We start from the raw sequence: 20092 nt of genomic DNA, 5'->3' as shown, positions 1-20092 counted from the left end.
CGACTTTGCTAGCGATGGTTCATTGTCTACTTACGCTCTCATTTGCAGAGACGACAGTTTAGCATAGCCTTCAGCTACGTCATTTGCTACGACATAGCAAGGCGCCATATTCAGTTACTAGAATGTATTCTGAACAGTTAATATTGTGAATCATGTACCGTCAAGAGCGACGTTCATCATTAATGGATTAAAGTTAAGTATCAAACTAATTACGTCCGCTTTCTGAATTCTCATTCCTTGTCGTGTTCCAAACCTCACGTCAGTATAGTTCTTCCCTCCTCACGCCAGCCTGCGTGAGCTAAAACGCGTGCATTTTGGCCTCCATTCGTAACACGGTGTTGGCTCTTCTGAAAACACAACAATTATCAATTCTGTTGTTAAGTTTCTCGTTACTCCCATTTCTGCTACATCACATTGCATTTTTTTTTTTTTTTTTTTTTTTACGGTTCACTCTCAATCCATTTCTCGTTAGACTGTTCACTCCATCCAACAAGCCGGCCGGTGTGGCCGTGCGGTTCTAAGCGCTTCAGTTTGGAACCGCGTGGCCGCTACGGTCGCAGGTTCGAATCCTGCCTCGGGCATGGACGTGTGTGATGTCCTTAGATTGGTTAGGTTTAAGTAGTTCTAAGTTCTAGGGGACTGATGACCTCAGCAGTTAAGTCCCATAGTGCTCAGAGCCATTTGAACCATTTTCAACCATCCAACAAAACCTGAAACCCTTCAACACATTCACTGAGGGCAGCGATGTCATCAGCAAAGCTTATTATTGATATCCTTTCAACCAGACTTTTAATCCCACTCTTTGACCTTTATTTTATTTCTGCGATTTCTTCTTTGATGTATGGTTTGAACAGTAGGAGCGAAAGATTGCATCCCTGTCTAACACATTTGTAATCCGCGCATTTCGTTCTTAATGTTCCAGGCCTATTGTTTCCTATTGGTTCTTGCACATATCGAATATTACCCGGCCTTCCCTATAGTTTACACCTATTTTTCTCGTTATTTCGAACACCTTTCCCCATTTTACATTGTCGAATGTTCTTTCTAGGTCGATGAATGCTGTGAGCGTGTCTTCATTGTTCTTCCATCATCAAGCGTAACTTCAGAACTGCCTCTCTGGTGCTTTTATATTTCCTAAAACCCAAAGCGAAACTGATCACATAACAGATACTCAGTTTTCTTTTCCATTCTTCTGTACATTATTTTTGTCAACAACTTGGATGCGTGAGCTGTTAAGCTGACTGTGCGATAGTTCTCGCGCTATCTGTACTTCTTTTCTTCAGAATTGTGTGGATGATTTTCTTCCGAAAGTCTGATGGTATGTCGCCAGTCCAGTATCTTCTAACTACATCTTGAATAGACATTCGGTTGTCACTTTAGCAATTCCTATGGAATGTTATCTATCCCTTCTGCCTTAATTGAACTTACGCCGTCCAAAACTCTTCGAAATTCAGATTCTGATACTGGCCCCCCTATCTCTTCTCCATCGACTCCTGCTTCTTCATCTGTCACAACAGACAAGTCCTCCTCCTCATAGAAGCCTCCGATTTACCCTTTACACCTATCCGCTCTCTCCTCTGCATTTAACAGTGTAATTCCCATTGCACTTTCAATGATATCACCTTTGCTTTTAAATTCTTCGAGGCCTGTTTTGACTGACTTAGTCCCGACGATGATTTCTCTTTTGATTTCTTCTCATCTTTCCTGCAGCCATTTCGCATTAACTTTAATGCTCTTCTTATTCATTTCATTCCTAAGAGATTTATACTGATGTGTTCCTGTCTTTCCCGGAACGTTTTTCTACATCCTTCTTTTACTAAATCATCTGTTAACCAAGGCTTACCTTCCTTACACCTACTTCCGTTCGTCCAGCATCTGTGATTCCGCGTTTTATAGATGTCCATTCCTTTTCAGAGTGCACTCTGGATTTCCCTAACACAGTATCCACACGAATTTCAAAGGCGTCCCGTCATTCCTCAGTATTTCAGCATCTCTGTTCCATCGACTCTGACTTTTTCGACTGATTCTCTAAAGCTTCAGTATACTATACATCATTACTAAATTGAGACCCTGATTTACGCCTAGCAGTTCAATATTTGATTTCGGAATCTCTCTCTGACCACAGTGTAATCCACCTGGAACCTTCTAGTGTCTCCTGGTATTTTCCAAGCATAACTTCTCCTCTTGTAATTCTTGAACAGAGTATTCGCTATTACCATCTAAAATTTATTGTCTTTCTCCTCTCCCATTCCTACTGTCAAGCCCGTATTCTTCTGTAACTTTTTCCTTTATTCCTTCCCCTACAACGGCTTTCCAATCCCTCATTAGACTTTCATCTTGCTTTAGATATTGAATTACCCGTTCAGTATCCTCTAATGCGTTTTCTATTCATCTGACGCTTTCGATGTTTCCATGTATACTAGAACTACTCCTTCCCCTATAACTGCAATCCAATCCCCCATGACTATTAGATTTTCATCTGCCTTTACATACTATATTATCCTTTCAGTATCCTCATATACTTTCTCTGTCTCTTCATATTCAGCCTGCGACATCGGCAGGTATACCTGAACTATCGTTGCCGGTGTTGGTTTGCTGTCGATTCTGGTAAGAACAACCCTATCATTGAACTATTCACAGTAACGCACTCTCTGCCATATCTTCCTATTCATAACGAATCCTACTCCAGTTACACCATTTTCTGCTGCTGTTGATGTTACCCTATATTCATCTGGCCAGAAGTCATTATCTTCGTTTCATTTCACTTCACTGACCCGCATTATATCTAGACTGAGCCTTTGTGTTTCACTATTCAGATTTTCTTGCTTTCCTCTTTGGCTGTCCCGTTCCGGAAATCCGAATGGAAGACTAATCCGGAATCTTTAGTCAATGGAATGGTCATTATGACACATTTATTTAAGGACGGGCCACAGGTCCCATGCATACAGCTGTGGTGACTTTAATGCAGTGGTTTCCATTGCCTTACGTATCTTCACGTATTTGGTCTTTACTGATTCTTGCGGCTTTAACAGGAAGTGTTGTATCACCCGTTATTTGTCACTTATTGTCCTTTAACGCAAATGCTTCTGCATAACTGCGTAAGTAATGTATATGCATCAAAGATCCACTGCGACTGCGAGAGAGAGAGAGAGAGAGAGAGAGAGAGAGAGAGAGAGAGAGAGATTATCTCTGCCTCGTGATATAAAAACTCTGTGGATATAATGTGGAATATTACGTGTACTATGGACTTACTTACTTCTGATTTAGCAATTGCGGAGAGGAATCTGAGTGTATGATCGCAGCTGAACTGTAATTAGCAGCATTGTTGGAAGCTGCAATTTCGAAAAGAGAATGTAATTTGATTAATTATAATAACATTTCATTTCATACAATAGGAGTATGTATCCTGAAATGCAGCTATGAAGATCATTCACGGAACAATATAATTTCATGAATGGAAAAGGTTCGTTGAATTCTTTGGTTATTTCAACTTCTTCCTTGTCTGTGGCTCAAGAACATTATTTGGTATGTTGTAAATCGCCGGAAACTTCGTATCCTGGCAAATCAGTAAAGCCTGCACCACGGTTGTTTGTATTCTATTTTGAGAGATTAATTTCTGGGCTTTTATCGAAATCTGTTCAAAACAGTGGGGATTTTAACTGCTCCATGTGAATACATTTACCAGTCAGTCGTACACATCAAAAATATAATTGGTAATTACTACACAAGCAGCTCTGTCCGTGACATGCAACAAGAGATAGATTCAACTTACATTTACCAAGAAAAATAAACATAGAACTCAAAACAGCATTTTATACCAAGGAATAAAACCGTACAATAAATTACCAAAAGAGATTAAAGAAATTGCAAAAATACACTTATTTAAAAAGGCAGCTGAAAAGTACCTGTTATGCAATACATTTTATACATTGAAAGATTACTTAGATAAAACGGAGTAGGGGTTTGATAAAAAAATGTTATAGAAATAAATAATAATAATAAGGATTATAAAACATCCAACATTCCACATAACACCTTCACTTTATGTTTTTTTCCTTCTTTTTTCCTTTCTAGAAATACTTACCCCCAAGCTATGCATAGCACAATACTAACACCTCTTCTACTTTCTGAGCTCAACATCTCAGTCATTATGGAGGGATGCTGAATCAGTTTTTCAGGATAGCAAATGGGAAGTTGCGGTACAGAAAATTGTGCAGAAATCACCAGTGTGTGTGTGTGTGTGTGTGTGTGTGTGTGTGTGTGTGTGTGTGTATTGAGTGACTGAGTGAAGTGTTATGAAATAATGTGTGTATAGTGTGTGCAGTGACTGACAATGAGATATGAGTGAACAGTGTGGTATTACATTATTTAATAATTTATTTGTTAAAAAAAGTGTTTAATACCAGGAGTAAATCTAATGATTGTCTCTAACTAGAAGACTGTGGATATATGTGTATACGAATTAGCTTATTTGATATTGCTCTAAACTTATAAATACTTTGACATGTCGTATATACTTGTAGAAAGAGATCTACAGATGAATAAAGCTAGCTACTTCTACTTCTACTTCTACTACTACTACTACTACTACTAATACACAGCTTGGACACTGATTGCCACGCTGCAGAGTGAGTACGTCATAGCACCCAAGACGGCTTCCCAACGGATTGCGATTGTGCCTCTGACTGTTTTAAGAATTTTTAGAGTCGACTATCGCCGGAATTCTGCAGAGCCACAGGAATTTTATTCTAGGTGCTGACTTCGATGTCGAGAGGCAGACAGAATATGATGATGAACTGTAACCGCCTAGTCATTTTGTTTTATAGTCTTGAGAATGCAAACAAGAATTAAATTTATACGTAGGAATAAGGGATATTTGTGTTAAAAATATTGGGGGGGAGACTTCTTTCACCCAAAAGTTTCCGTTCATGCAACTAGATAGCATTCACTCATAATAATTTAATTTCAATTTAATGGGCAGAGACGTTAAAGAAGTTTCTCTCCCCAAGAACGTGTCGTGAGCCTCTGTCTGCTCCTCCACCCTCTCTGACAAGCCCGAAGGCAAAACGAGGGTGACTTCTTATGCCGGACACTTTCGATTACCGTCGCTGATGATTTCTATTCAAAACTCAAGCAGTGGCTAGGTTCTAAAACATCCAGTGCGATTTCTGAATAAGAAACCCGCTGCACAACCTTTTTTTTTAATTTATTGGCTTCCGGAGCGTGCCCATACAGTCATCTCAACACTGGAAATGTTAGACCACAGTTTGTTTTGACAATGGTGAACATACATCGTGCGCTGGTACGAAATTACAAAGGCTTAACAAAGAACAGATTAAGATATAAAACAAGATTTACAACCTCTGTATAGTGAGACGAGTAAACAGGATGAAAATATAACGGTGGATACACAGAGGTAGTATGCTATGGCATTTCTACCGTTAATACAATTCGAAATGATAAATCAGCATTGGTTTACATTTTCCAAATTCAATCCACAATAATCGCTGCGTATCTAAATTAAAAATAAAATGTTCTTATGTATGTCTTGTACAAATTGTTTCAAAAGCTGTGAGTTGAATATTTGTGCAGGTCTGTAAGTACCATCTAGACAGAATATGAGGACACTGTACAGTAGTCAGGTTTGGGTACTGCAGCCACGCGTATTGTTGCACGAGTATTCATGCACATACATATAGGAGGAACATAGTGACACACTTACATGCTCAGCGTTCCGCATCCTTATGAGTAGCACTTGAGAATATACTCAGTTGACTATGCTCTGGTCTTCCCCTGGCATTCAAATTAGCAAGAGCTTTAGATTAGCCGCTCAGGGAGCTGTATCTTGATGTTGGCTCTATTGAGGGACTCATATAGTATTTTGTACATTGCACTATCATTGGATGTTAACAAGGTTTGGAAGCTGCTTGGGAACTGATGCTCAAGCTCCCGAAGATTACTTGCAAGGACGATGCGACACGTGTTTTGAGGACATTGTAAGAATATTCGGTTAGGATCTTCTTCATCTTCGCAAACACATACAGGGGTGTCTCTTAGGACGATTGCGTCATCTGTCTTTATGGTCAGAATGCGCATGGCGTTATCCCTTCCTACTTCGCGGGGTTGTTTATCCATGTATGTAATAAATTTCATGCCAGTTGGCGTGTTTGCAAGCCGTCTTCAAGGTGTTACAATTTAGGCTTGTCGGCAGTAAAATCCCGAACGATGCGTCAACCACATTTCGATTCCGTCCAGAATCATTTTCTCCAAATTTTCTTTCATTATAGTTCAATTTCTTTCGATACCGTGTTCTAAACGAACATTGAAAAGTTACGTTCCATGTTCGTGGCCGTTGTCACCTCCACTTACCTGCTTTTAGTGCATTCAGAGGTTCTGTAATTATGCTGTTTTGATGGCGGAAGTGTTTCATGAGAATGGATGTAGTATGTGAAAGTTCTCGCTATGGGCTGTTCAAAGGAACTATTTTGGCGTTATCTGTCCCATAGATTTCCATCCAGGAAACCACAGAGAAATCAAATGGAAGAGGTAACAGAAGTTTGGACTCGATTTCTCACTAAGCGAAGCCACGCTTAATCATCTTTGTTTTTGTTTCATTTACTATTCATATAAATTCAGTGCTTTGTAGCTAGCCCACTTCCTTCAACAGCTTATTCTCGTCCAAAATTTACCTTTTTTCCCTTGCTTTACGACTATAGCAGCCCGTCTTTCTTCATTTGCCGCATTATATACTCCCATTTGCCTTCTACTGATATTGTTACTTATTTGTATGTCTACTTATAGCTCAGATAAGATTTTTCAAAGTTTCATTTCAAGTATCCGCCTTCTAGTTCGACAAATTCCATACGGGATATGCGTTTTTATTGACAAGTATTAGGTCAAAATTAATTATCTGATATGTTTACATTTCGTTTAGTCAAACTGATGTTCATCTCTTTGGTCCCTGATTTTTCCGTTTCTTCTTCCGTATGTTTGCTCTGATCAACAACATAAAAAAATAAAATTTTAGGCTGATTGTGTGTGAACTTCCTATTCCATCATTTGTAGGTGGTTTGTCTCATGGATTTTGTACACCGCCATGAATATATGTTCAATATATAAATATCTTACTACTTTTAGTAATTCTGAAATTTGCTGTATTGCATGACAAAATATATTCATTACGCTGTTAAACTACGAATTGTGTAATTGCAAGGTACCTTTTTTATCCATGCAGTTATGTATGTATGAACTTATGTATGTAGAGAGATATGTAGGTCGTTGTGTAGCTAGCTAGGTAGGTAGATAGGTAGGCAGGTACGTCGGAATTCATCTCCACCCTATACGATTCCAGGCTTATTTTCTTGCGAACGCTTTTTCCTTTACTATTACTAGAAATTTAAAACACTCGGTTTCAAATAAACTGGTGATTTACAGAACTTGTGACAAGTTAGATTTAATTTAGATTTGTTTTGTAATTCTGACACAGTTAAGTGTCTTTTCCAGTAGATGACAAACACGGTTTGAAAGTGAAAGTTTGTGACACATTGAACTGGCAGAAAAAATCTTCCAATAAAAAGATTTTTTATGCACACGAAGTTCAAATTGGTATTTTGACTCTGCATCAGTGGCAGATATACGTGGCAACATGTGTGTGAGGAACAGTATTCGTGAACTTGGTGTCAACAGCCGAAATACTGTCCACACGCTGACCACCATACTCACAAGTGCTGTGCATTCCTCTCGCGTTATGAAGGCGTGAGTAATGAGTGTGAACGAGTCATGGGAGTAAAAACAGTGCAGAAGATGACTAGCCTCTCATCACTGTTGAGAAAATAGGTTTGCTTGGAGAAAGTGTGGGGAAGAGAAATATTATGGCCTGTTTGGAAATGATCCAAACATTCACATTCAGTAACTCACACGAAAATCGCGGAAAATCTGTCAATAGCTGGGCGATGATTTGAATCCACACTGCCCGAAATGCGAATAGTATGTCTCAACACATCCTATCGCCAACGAAGACAGAAAGAAGTTTGTTTTAGGTACCCAATGTCTTTAACCTGCCAACTAATTTACGGGAATGACGGCTTTGTGTATTATGATTACGGTGGACGCGCCCTCACAGTGAATGATCACTAACAGGGAGATGTCACGACAAGACACTCACTGAGGATGGAAGTTAAGTTGCTGTACTAGAAGAGGGAAATCACTTATATATCAAGAAGTGTTTCACTTTACGTTATTTCTGAATTTAATAGAAATTAAATGCGAAACGAACTACGGGATAGATTTCTTAATTAATCGTATAATATTTCATTGTGGGTATTGTACACAATCGCTGTAGCGAGTTGTTCTGTTTCGGTGCAATGGAAGAAACATATTTACTTACCTCCATGTGTTCCGGTTTTTGGATCATTACCACTGGGTATGGTCCAACCCACGCTCGGAAGATTGGCCCGAGCTTTGCGGCCAACTCATCAAATTTGCGCACTCGATCTGGGAATAAAAAATCAAACACTTAACACGTCATGCAACTGCTCACGTCTCTAAGCCGATGAACAGAAAAGGAAATTATTTATTTTTGTACTACAGACGTGAAGTTAGGTATTATTCTTTTTCTTTTCCTTTACATCCATTTTTATGTGTATGCAGATATGTGCTTGTATTTGTGTACAGGGAGATACGTCGACGAAGCGAAGCAAAGATGTTACCTTGCAATGTTACGGTTTCGAAAGAGCTAGGAGGGCCAATTTGAGCAATCAGACAATTGAGAAATGGAACATGAAGTTCTTCTTTCTATTTCTTTTTCGCCTCAGAAGGAGGCATTCAAAATAACAGTGGATAAATACAACAAAGAAAATTCTGCAAGACAGTTAAGTCTTCGTAAAGACAAATCAACAACCAGGTATATAGAGAAGGTGTACAAATCCACTGACACATAAAATTCTAATCTGATAACACTACAGAAACTTCTGCAACAATACTAGTTTATAGGATTCTATAGTAGATTCGTATACTGAAGGAATGTTTACAGACGAGAAAAATGGTCATCGGGGGTTCGTAAAGAACAATGATGAAAACTGAGTTATCCAGTTTCCGATGAAAATAGTGAACTTCTTCTACGTTAGTAACATCCGAGAACGAAATTAATAATTAAATGATGAAAACGACTCTTGTGTGACATTGCGGAAGAGTCATCGACGTACACATGTGGATGTCAGAAAAATCTGTTGTGGATGACTTTACCGATAAGCAGATTGCTGCTCATAGAATCACGTAAATTTAAGCCTTATTATCATGCAATGGACAACTTAATGAATTTATTTTATTAAAAAGGGGTCGCTTTAGCGTGTGAAAAAGAAGAGTGCTGTATCTCGCAAAGTGGTAAAATAAGGAGTTAGCAATCTACTGAATGAAACAGTGATCACTAAAAGAGTGGCTTTATTACACTTAGATGTAGACTTCAAAACTTCTCCTTTCCCCGTCGTTGTGGTTGTCTGTTGAAGGGGATTGCAGCCACTCTAATGGCCAGACACCGACTCGCTCTCCTTTGTTCATCTAGCCTCTGCTCAATATGCAGCCAGTGGGATTTTTAACTAAGCATTTAAGCAATACTCCAGAATAAGAAATTACTTTGGAAACTTCGTAATTAGATATGGAAATCATTGTTGGTAACTCTAACCATACTAGTACTCTCATTTCTAGCTAAAAATTAATTTGGGTTTGCTGGTTTTATAAATTTAATGGAGTTTGATTGTGGTACATGTCAGTTTTGACAAAAATGGTCGCATAACATCGCTCCTCCCTCGGTTTTAGAATTTGTGCAAATGTAATTGCACTTAGAGTTGTCATGGGGTAAGTACATCAAGGAAATTATCACCTGTCTTTCATAAGGTTTGTGTGCATTAACGACACAGATCGTTAGGTAAGGGAGAAGATTTTTACAAGAATACATGTTACCAAATAATGCATTCACACTTACTGTAAGCCACAATAGATTCCACACTAACTGGTAGTGTGAAGGTAAACTTTATTTAATGGAAAATCATGTTCAAACAGAGCACCAGCCTCACATATGTTCTTTCATTCTTTTGGTCAGTTTTACAACTATTATCCTTTACTTACATTCCTTATTCTCACTCATTTATTATGAAGTGGCATTCACTGATAGCTTAAAAACTATTTCAGGTACTCTCTTTGTTGAACACAGAATTGTTAAGTCACATTTACCCTTACTTTATACAATTAAATATTCACTATCCTTCAGACTCTTCAACAGCATATATGTCCATCAAAACACAATCAACATCAAAATATAAATAACACAAACGTGCATTTATACAGGTTATCAGAAATAACTTCAATTGTATATGTTTGTGTGCATCAGAAAAAAATCGTGTTCATTTCCATAGTAGTTGCACATAAAAGTAGCATAAGACTTACGCTAAAGCATTAAATAAGTTTTGTATTCTTTACGTGATGGCACTCAAAATAACACAATATTTTTAATCAATGTGAGATTTTGCATCTAATATTCGATGATTATTACATTTACGCCTCCAATGGCGTTTTTATTAATCTACTATCAGACTGGCAGTTCCTTTATATTGGAATTGCAATGTACTTGTTGTCCAATGTTAAGGCCTGTAAGCAAATTTCTAATCCATCTAACATTTTAAGGCTTATTCATCAGTACCTGTTTAAAAAAGAAACCAATGCACAAGTTTATCATTTTTGTAGGTCCTTTGGTTTGTTCATCACACAAGGTAGTTTCTGCCACTAGTCTGGCACGAGAAAACGAAATAACAAGGTAAAGTTCACTGGTACATGCCTATGTTCATTTTCACTGCAGAGCTGGTTTTGAGTAATTATCGGCTGAACTTGCTACATTCATCTCAGCACAAAGTTTATCCCATCTTCTTCTCGTCATGCATTAGTTTCCATTCAGTTACCCAGGTGTTCATATTGTTTATGATCACACCCTGTCTACATTCATAATTGTTCAAGTCTGTGATTTGGTTACTACCACTCTTTCTTGTGTTGATTATACGCAAAGTTTATGTTATCTAGCTCATGTTCAGTCGTTCAATAACACTATGAAGTTCATGGAACCTTAAGTAGATTGTGGTGTCCTTTCACTTGTTCAAGAGTTCGAATATTATTTATTGCTTGAAAGTGAGATGCATTACACAGTCCCCTTTCACTTAGCGAACAACACTGGCTCAAGATAAAAATAGAATTCATACCTGTCTGCAATCTTCCTGTGTAACGTGTAAGTTGTCTCTCACGCACACTACTTTATATTCATTCACCACAGTCGTTCTAGTGCAGTGTTTCACACAGTATAAAGTTATTTCATTGGGTTATGTGGCCTATACGTTATGAATATTCCTGTAGCGTCCACTTGAAGACTTCACGTGAAATGGTTATCCACCAGATCTTTTGAGAATCATTTCTGGCTCATTCGTTTGGATATTGGGCAGACAGCTCAATGAGAGCTTCTGACTTAGCAGTGATAGGATTACAACGTGCTTCCCTTCAGAACCAGTCCATGACAGCAAGCAGCTCTGTCAGCTCACAGAGCTAAATCTATGACCCCTCTCTTACGTCACTACTTGGCGTGACAGAATTAGATTATCTGAGTGTGGTGCGATGTCACATGCACTGCCATGTTATTGTCATGCCAAACTCGTTTTCTAGACTCTAGGTGTTGCCAAGGTCATAGGCCTCGCTCAGCTTTGGTTTGCCATATGCCTTGTGCCCTGTGATGTTTATCCTGACCCAGCTGTCTCTCTGATGTATTTCTTCTCGGACCTTTCCAATCTCGAACAGCGTTGCAAAATTACCTTACAAACAGACAATGTACACTACTGGCCATTAAAATTGCTACACCACGAAGATGACGTGCTACACGCGCGAAATTTAACCGGCAGGACGAAGATACTGTGATATGCAAATGATTAGCTTTTCAGAGCATTCACGCAAGGTTGGCGCCGGCGGCGACACCTACAACGTGCTGACATGAGGAAAGATTCTAACCGATTCCTCATACACAAACAGCAGTTGACCGGCGTTGGCTGGTGAAACGTTGTTGTGATGCCTCGTGTAAGGAGGAGAAATGCGTACCATCACGTTTCCGACTTTGAGAAAGGTCGGATTGTAGCCTATCGCTATTGCGGTTTATCGTATGGCGACATTGCTGCTGCGTTGGTCGAGATCCAATTACTGCTAGCAGAATATAGAATCGGTGGGTTCAGGAGGGTAATACGGAACGCCGTGCTGGATCCCAACGGCCTCGTATCACTAGCAGTCGAGATGACAGGCATCTTATCCGCATGGCTGTAACGGATCGTGCAGCCACGTCTCGATCCCTGAGTCAACAGATGGGGACGTATGCAAGACAACAACCATCTGCACGAACAGTTCGACGACGTTTGCAGCAGCATGGATTATCAGCTCGGAGACCGTGGCTGCGGTAACCCTTGACGCTGCATCACAGACAGGAGCGTCTGCGATGGTGTGCGCAAAGACGAACCTGGGTGCACGAATGGCAAAACGTCAGTTTTTCGGACGAATCCAGGTTCTGTTTACAGCATCATGATGGTCGCATCCATGTTTGGCGACATCGCGGTGAACGCACATTGGAAGCGTGTATTCGTCATCACCATACCGGAATATCACCCGGCGTGATGGTATGGCGTGTCACTGGTTACACGTCTTAGTCACCTCTTGTTCGCATTGACGGCTCTTTGAACATTTGACGCTACATTTCAGATGTGTTACGACCCGTGGCTCTACCCTTCATTCGGTCCCTGCGGAACCCTACATTTCAGCAGGATAATGCATGACCGCATGTTGCAGGTCCTTTACGGGCCTTTCTGGATACGGAAAATGTTCGACTGCTGCCCTGGCCAGCACATTCTCCAGATCTCTCAGCAATTGAAAACGTCTGGTCAATGGTGGCCGAGCAACTGGCTCATCACAATCTTGATGAACTGTGGTATCGTATTGTAGCTGCGTGGGCAGCCGTACCTGTACACGCCACCCAAGCTCTGTTTCACTCAACTCCCAGGCGTATCAAGGCCGTTATTACGGCCAGAGGTGGTCGTTCTGGGTACTGATTTCTCAGGATCTACGCACCCAAATTGCATGAAAATGTAATCACATGTCAGTTCTAGTATAATATAGTCGTCCAATGAATATCAGGTTTTCTTCTGCATTCCTTCTTGGTGTAGCAATTTTAATGGCCAGTAGTGTAGAACAGCGTTACATCCTTTTATCATAGTTTATCCCCCCCCCTCCTATTAATTCACGAAAATTGTTATACATATTTTCCTTATGAAGTTTAATTTAAGCTTCATGTTTTGTAACGATTTTGAATAAACTTTAATCCAAAAGCACAATTTACATTGGCTTTATTTACAGACAGATCAACCATGAACAAGGTAGTGAAAGTTTCTTATTTAATACTGAGTTAAACTTTAACATTTCTTATTTATTTTTAGGTTTGGTTTGTTAATGGTTTAGTTAGCATGCAGTTATTTATTTATTCATGCATTACGTTATTACACCTAAGATGTCTTCTGATAGTGGAGCAAATATCTTGCTGTTACGTTCTGGTTCACAAAGAACAGTGCCAATGCCTCTACTGTGGCCACTCAACTCGTCCCGTCAGCACTCCCATATAGGTCTTCTCGCTCACTGTCGTTTCGTATCTGATGATCCATCTTTCGTTTCCTACTCACTTGCCACACTTTTTTACTGTACTAATTGATTTGCATTGCAGCCTACCAAACATTCTCATAGTACTGCCCATTCCCACGCAAAAGTATTACACAACCTAACTCCTTTATCTTGCGCATTGTCTTTTCATATTATTCTTACTTTCTTACTTGATTTGGTCCTACCACCACTTATACGTCTTGGAGTTAGGTTACTTAAATGGTCTGTATATTGATTTTTCTTGTATTCGTCATTACTGTAGCCCTTTCTGCTGCTGTACCTAAAAAAATCCCATCTCTCATAATGCAGCTCGTTTTTCCTTAGTTCAGTACGTGTTTCTTCCAATAGCTCAGATGTCCATACTATCAACAGTAAAGCACACAAAATATTCACATATCCTACTCTCAACAGATATATGTATCCTCATGTAAAAGTCGCGTATCATCTTAATCACCAGGCTAATACTTACGGTAAAGTGCTGCCTAACAACTGACTCACTCACACAAATCCCCATCAGCGCTGTGCTGGTTCATTCCCACAGTTCAGCAGATCGTCACTACCTCACAATGGCTCAGTTTTCTACAGTACACCTGGCACATTTCTACTTCATCAATGATTTACCAAAACCATCATTATCAAACTACACATATTACCCCGTTTAAGTTCATCCAATGATTTGTCTAATGCTTCCTCTTTCTGCATAACCTACACTGTCTCCTTGACTCCATCTATGGCGACTGGTATTACCCCACACACAAAAATACGAAATACGATCATATGACTCTGTCTTACATGGTTCAGGATACTTGCTGTTCATAAGTGTCATCTTTTTTTAATGGGTACGAGACTGGAGATACTGTTCTGCATCTTATTACGAATTACTCCTTAATGAGCTGTTTTCCCTTCGACTTGCGGCTCTGCAACGTCTCCAATTCCACCAAACTGTCGTTTATTATGGACCAAAAAATATATAAAATATGTAAAGGAACTTGCTGCATGAGTATTTATTTTTCTTGGATGTTCTCCTTGATTTCAGTAAGACTTTATCCCCCCAACTTGGAATTTAATTTTTGGTATTGACCCTTCTGATTTCCAGAAACCACTGTTTTATTCACATACAAATGTTCTTTAAATTTCTCATGTTACACAGACAACTTAACAGATAAAGCAATTATTTTGGAAGGTGTAACAACCCTTTCTAGCCTTGCCAATACTTCCTAATACTCCCAGTACCTACTACCCTTCTACAGTGAACTTTCATTATGTAGGTTACCCTTTGGACTGCCCTCGCTGTATCTTTCCAGTCCTTCCTTGTTGCGTTCTTCCTCCTTTGGCGCTTCCATCAACAGAAGCGCTGAACTTCTCTTCATCACAGTATGTTCTTCTTCTTGGTCCCTCACTGTACACACGCCGTTAACTGATTTCCTCTCATCTTTACCCACCTGCTCTTCTTCTTCTTCTCAACGAACACCCTACAATTAAAAACAGCAAATGCATGACCACTCTCTTCTATCGCATTGCATTCCACTTATTCATCTCTTCGTCCTCAGACCCGCTGGTCCACATGTCTTCCCACTCTCCGTCATCCTCGCATTTCTCTTTACTATCTATCTTAATTCTGTTTGTGACTGAATTTGGAATGGTGGCTATTTCGGGATCATGTGCTTGCACATGTACACTATGATCACGTCTCACTTCGGTTCTGTTTCGCTTCCTAGATGTTTCTTCACTGTTATCCATGACAACAAGACTAGTGCTTCAAAACTTCCTTCTTCCAACTCTTTTGCGTTATCCCTGAACTTTAACTCGATTTTCCGATCCCTCAGACACACCACAACAAACCTTTACTTCAAGTTCAAAACAAAACCGGTAACATTAAAAAAATGGATCTGTCCCTTTGGAATCTGTGTATGTCTCCATCATGAGAATTCCTAACTTTATTTTGTTTAACTTTCTACCACTATTCGTTCGATAATACATACTTAATAAGTTCGTATGTTTTACATTATCTCATGATAATTCACATCCTTGTGGCTGTCTCTTCCTGAAAACGCACAAAAAGAAAATTTATTCTTAATGCAAGTGCCCACAAAATCGGCTGTGTCTCCTGAAACGGTTCAGCCCAAATTCTGGCACTGAAACTATATGAAGGACCGCGAAGTAATGAGTATTGTTGTAGAAGAGTTATTTTTGTAGTGAAACGAAGTGTTTTCGGATTTAATCCTCATCATTGCCCTGATACACCGTTGCTACCATAGCAGCTAAATTTACAGATGGAGATGAATGTGTGGGCACTTCAGTAGTACAAAAAAGTCTGTTAGGTCTCGCAATTGCTCCTCTTCTCACCTCTTCCCTGTTTCGCTCATGTTCGCATCACTATCTTTTCCACTATTTTCTGAGTTGCCACTCCTATCTTTCTGTTTCTGTAATGTAACCAATAATTTCCTCTTCTGCCAATTGATGTGGTTCTGTGTTTCTTTAAACTGAAATAACTCCATGATCTCCTCATGATCACGCAAAGAAGTTGGAACGATCTGTCAGAAACAAATTACTATGCATAGACAGCTGTTCTATGGCTGTGGTCAATAACTTCGACTCGTTCATCTTCTTCCTCTACTGCTTACCTCTGCGAATTCTTACTTTCTTTAAGAATCTTTGGCTCCCATGTGACTTATCCTTTCCACCCGCTGACTGTTTCAATACTCTTCGCATCAATATCAATGTCCTTTCTTAACTCTCCTGTGGTTCCCTTAATGTTATGTGTCAGTGACTCTACTTTAATGTGAAAACCAGATGCACGCTCGTCAGTTTTCTTCGTTAATTGTTCCTGCATTTTTATAACCTGCTCTCAAATTTTCTTATCGAATCTCGCAAATTGTTCGTCATGAATTTTCACCCGCTCGTCTTCCTACTATGATCGTTCTTTGAAGTTTTCGTCACTTTTCTTTTCTAAGATTTTTAGACTGTTCGTCACGCTTTATGAGCAACTGCACTAAAAAAGTTTGCAGATCAAATGCTGCTGAATCTTGAGGATTCGGTTCACGGTTCGCGACACTCTGTGCCACTGTTTCTTGACAGGTGACTTTAGATCCATCCTCCACTTGTGAAGCTATCACGCTATCCTCGCCCATGGAGTCTGTTTCCAATGTAGTCCCCCTACTCTGCGTATTGATCTGGCCCTCTTCTATAACTATTCCATTCTGTGAGCTTTATTTCCGCAGTTAACTGCACTCAACATGCTGAATACTCACCTGTTCAATATCTATGTTCACCCCACTATCTATCTTTTCTGAATTCCAGATAATTCTCTTCCAATTACGCTCATCCTTACTAGACTTCTCGGGCATGCACGTGATAATTTCGGCATGCCCTGATAAAACTACCTTGAACACAGCTCATAGGATCTTAACTAAATTCGATAAAGCTACATACACTACAGAATAAAACCCTTTAAAATATGGACTAAACAAAAAATTCCTTCAAAAGTTAAATGAAAATTTTCAAACTGGACAATGACTTACTGATACACACCACCCCTTCTTGCTGAAAGAAAATACATGCATTAGCTACGTACCAGCGACTTAATTATTTTTATATTAAGGTTGCGATAATCATTCTTTCTTCATTGCTCTGACCATTAAGGGAAAGGCAAAATTTTTATCTGTAAATATAGCTCTGCCTACTGAATCAGACCACGAGTAACCGAAAACCTGGCCGGTCACAGAAATCCTATTCCTGCTATTATGACTGAGACATCAACATGCCCCGGTGGATGTCAGAAAGATCTGTATTGGGTGATCTTACCGATAAGAAGATGTCTCCCTATAGAATTATGCGAATTTAATTACCGGTGTAACGCAATGGATAACTTAATTAACTGATTTTATTAAGAAGGGTGGCCCTAACATAAGTGAAACACTGCTGCTATAATTCACAAAGTCGTAAAATAGGGAGTTCATCAAACTGATGAATAAAACAATGGTCACTATAAACCCCCATTTTCCATTTCGCTGTAGACTTCAAGTTAACACACACTTGCACAAACACAAGAAACTATTAGATACATTCAGTATTAACATAGATTATAATGGAAATTAAATATCATACTTTGGAGAAAGTCTGGTAATGAGTCTGAGATGAGAAAGACAACACAACATTCGGGGGAAAGAACTAACTTTAAGGATGTAGCACAGTGAGTGTCGATCGTTAATCAGGGAGGAAGGAAAGAACTACACTACTGGCCATTTAAATTGCTACACCAAGAAGAAATGCAGATGATAAACGGGTATTCATTGGACAGATATATTATTCTACAGCTGACATGTGATTACATTTTCACGCAATTTGGGTGCACAGAGCCTGAGAAATCAGTACCCAGAACAACCACCTCTGGCCGAAATAACGGCCTTGATACACCTGGCACCGAGCGAGGTGGCGCAGTGGTAAGACACTGGACTCGCATTCGGGAGGACGACGGTTCAATCCCGCGTCCGGCCATCCTGATTTAGGTTTTCCGTGATTTCCCTAAATCACTCCAGGCAAATGCCGGGATGGTTCCTCTGAAAGGGCACGGCCGACTTCCTTCCCCATCCTTCCCCAATCCGATGAGACCGATGACCACGCTGTCTGGTCTCCTTCCCCAAAACCAACCAACCAACCAACTTGATACACCTGGCCATTGAGTCAAACAGAGCTTGTATGGCGTGTACAGGTACAGCTGCCCATGCAGCTTCAACACGATACCGCAGTTCATCAAGAGTAGTGACTGGCGTATTGTGACGAGCCAGTTGCTCGGCCACCAATGACCAGACGTTTTCAGTCGGTGAGAGATCTGGAGAATGTGCTGGCCAGGGTAGCAGTCGAACATTTTCTGTATCCAGAAAGGCCCGTACAGGACCTGCAACATGCGGTCATGCATTATCCTGCTGAAATGTAGGGATTCGCAGGGATCGAATGAAGGATAGAGCCACGGATCGTAACACATCTGAAATGTAACGTCCACTGTTCAAAGCGCCGTCAATGCGAACAAGAGGTGACCGAGACGTGCAACCAATGGCACCCCATACCATAACGCCGGGTGATACGCCAGTATGGCGATGACGAATACACGCTTCCAATGTGCGTTCACCGCGATGTCGCCAACCACGGATGCGACCATCATGGTGCTGTAAACAGAACCTGGATTCATCCCAACAAGTGACGTTTTGCCATTCGTGCACCCAGGTTCGTCGTTGAGTACACCATCGCAGGCGCTCCTGTCTGTGATGCACCGTCAAGGGTAACCGCAGCCATGATCTCCGAGCTGATAGTCCATGCTGCTGCAAACGTTGTCGAACTATTCGTGCAGATGGTTGTTGTCTTGCAAATGTCCCCATCTGTTGACTCAGTGGCCGAGACGTGGCTGCACGACCCGTTACAGCCACGCGGATAAGATGCCTGTCGTCTCGACTGCTAGTGATACGAGGCCGTTGGGATCCAGCACGGCGTTCCGTATTACCCTCCTGAACCCACCGATTCCATATTCTGCTAACAGTCATTGGATCTCGACCAACGCGAGCAGCAATGTCGCGATAGGCTACAATCCGACCTTTATCAAAGTCGGAAACGTGATGGTAAGCATTTCTCCTTCTTACACGAGGCATCACAACAACGTTTCACCAGGCACGCCGGTCAACGGCTGTTTGTGTATGAGAAATCGGTTGGAAACTTTCCTCATGTCAGCACGTTGTAGGTGTCGTCACCGGCGCCAACCTTTTGTAAATGCTCTGAAAAGCTAATCATTTACATATCACAGCATCTTCTTCCTGTCGGTGAAATTTCACGTCTGTAGCACGTCATCGTCGTGGTGTAGCAATTTTAATGGCCAGTAGTGTACAAAAAAGAATCATGCATGCACCGACTTTCTTGATTAAAGATATGTTGAACTCGGATGTTTAGCTCGGGTCTGCTAAAGAACGTAGTTAAGTTAAAATGTAAAAATCACGACGTCAATCTGAAACCTTTGAGCACATTCTGTAACTTAATTTGAGACTGCTGCAGTTGCTCAACATATCGGTGCCTGCGAGTGGTGACTGTGGTTGCTGAAAATTTTAATTAACGTGGGTTGCCCTCCCTTAGAGCCTTTAACTGTAATCCCTCTCTCAGCTGAAGGGTACTGTGGTATAACTCGAGTGGAAGGAACCTCTACTGAGTTCTCCCAGAAAGAAGCAGATTGTTTCACTCCGTCTTTTTGAGTGTGATCATTGTGCGTGATTTTGATCATCAATGAGAGTGATACTTCCAAATGCCAGCCTATCAAGTCCTTGTAACATTGCAACTATCTCCCCTCCATACTCAGTTTTAACATGGCAGTCAATCGTAAGCTTTTTTAGTG

General features: G+C 40.4%; 1 protein-coding gene across 1 annotated transcript in view; it reads right to left on the bottom strand.

Annotated features, from left to right (window-relative positions):
• LOC124622962 overlaps positions 1-20092 on the bottom strand; it is a 246818-nt gene that overhangs the window by 221331 nt on the left and 5395 nt on the right. The window contains 1 exon segment of the mRNA XM_047148752.1: positions 8387-8493. Coding sequence (XP_047004708.1) covers positions 8387-8493 — 107 coding nt within the window.

The sequence above is a fragment of the Schistocerca americana genome, chromosome 7 (assembly GCF_021461395.2).
Source record: "Schistocerca americana isolate TAMUIC-IGC-003095 chromosome 7, iqSchAmer2.1, whole genome shotgun sequence".
NCBI classification, from domain to species: domain Eukaryota; kingdom Metazoa; phylum Arthropoda; class Insecta; order Orthoptera; family Acrididae; genus Schistocerca; species Schistocerca americana.
Note: the sequence above shows the minus strand (reverse complement) of the source record. Positions and strands in the feature narration are given on the sequence as shown.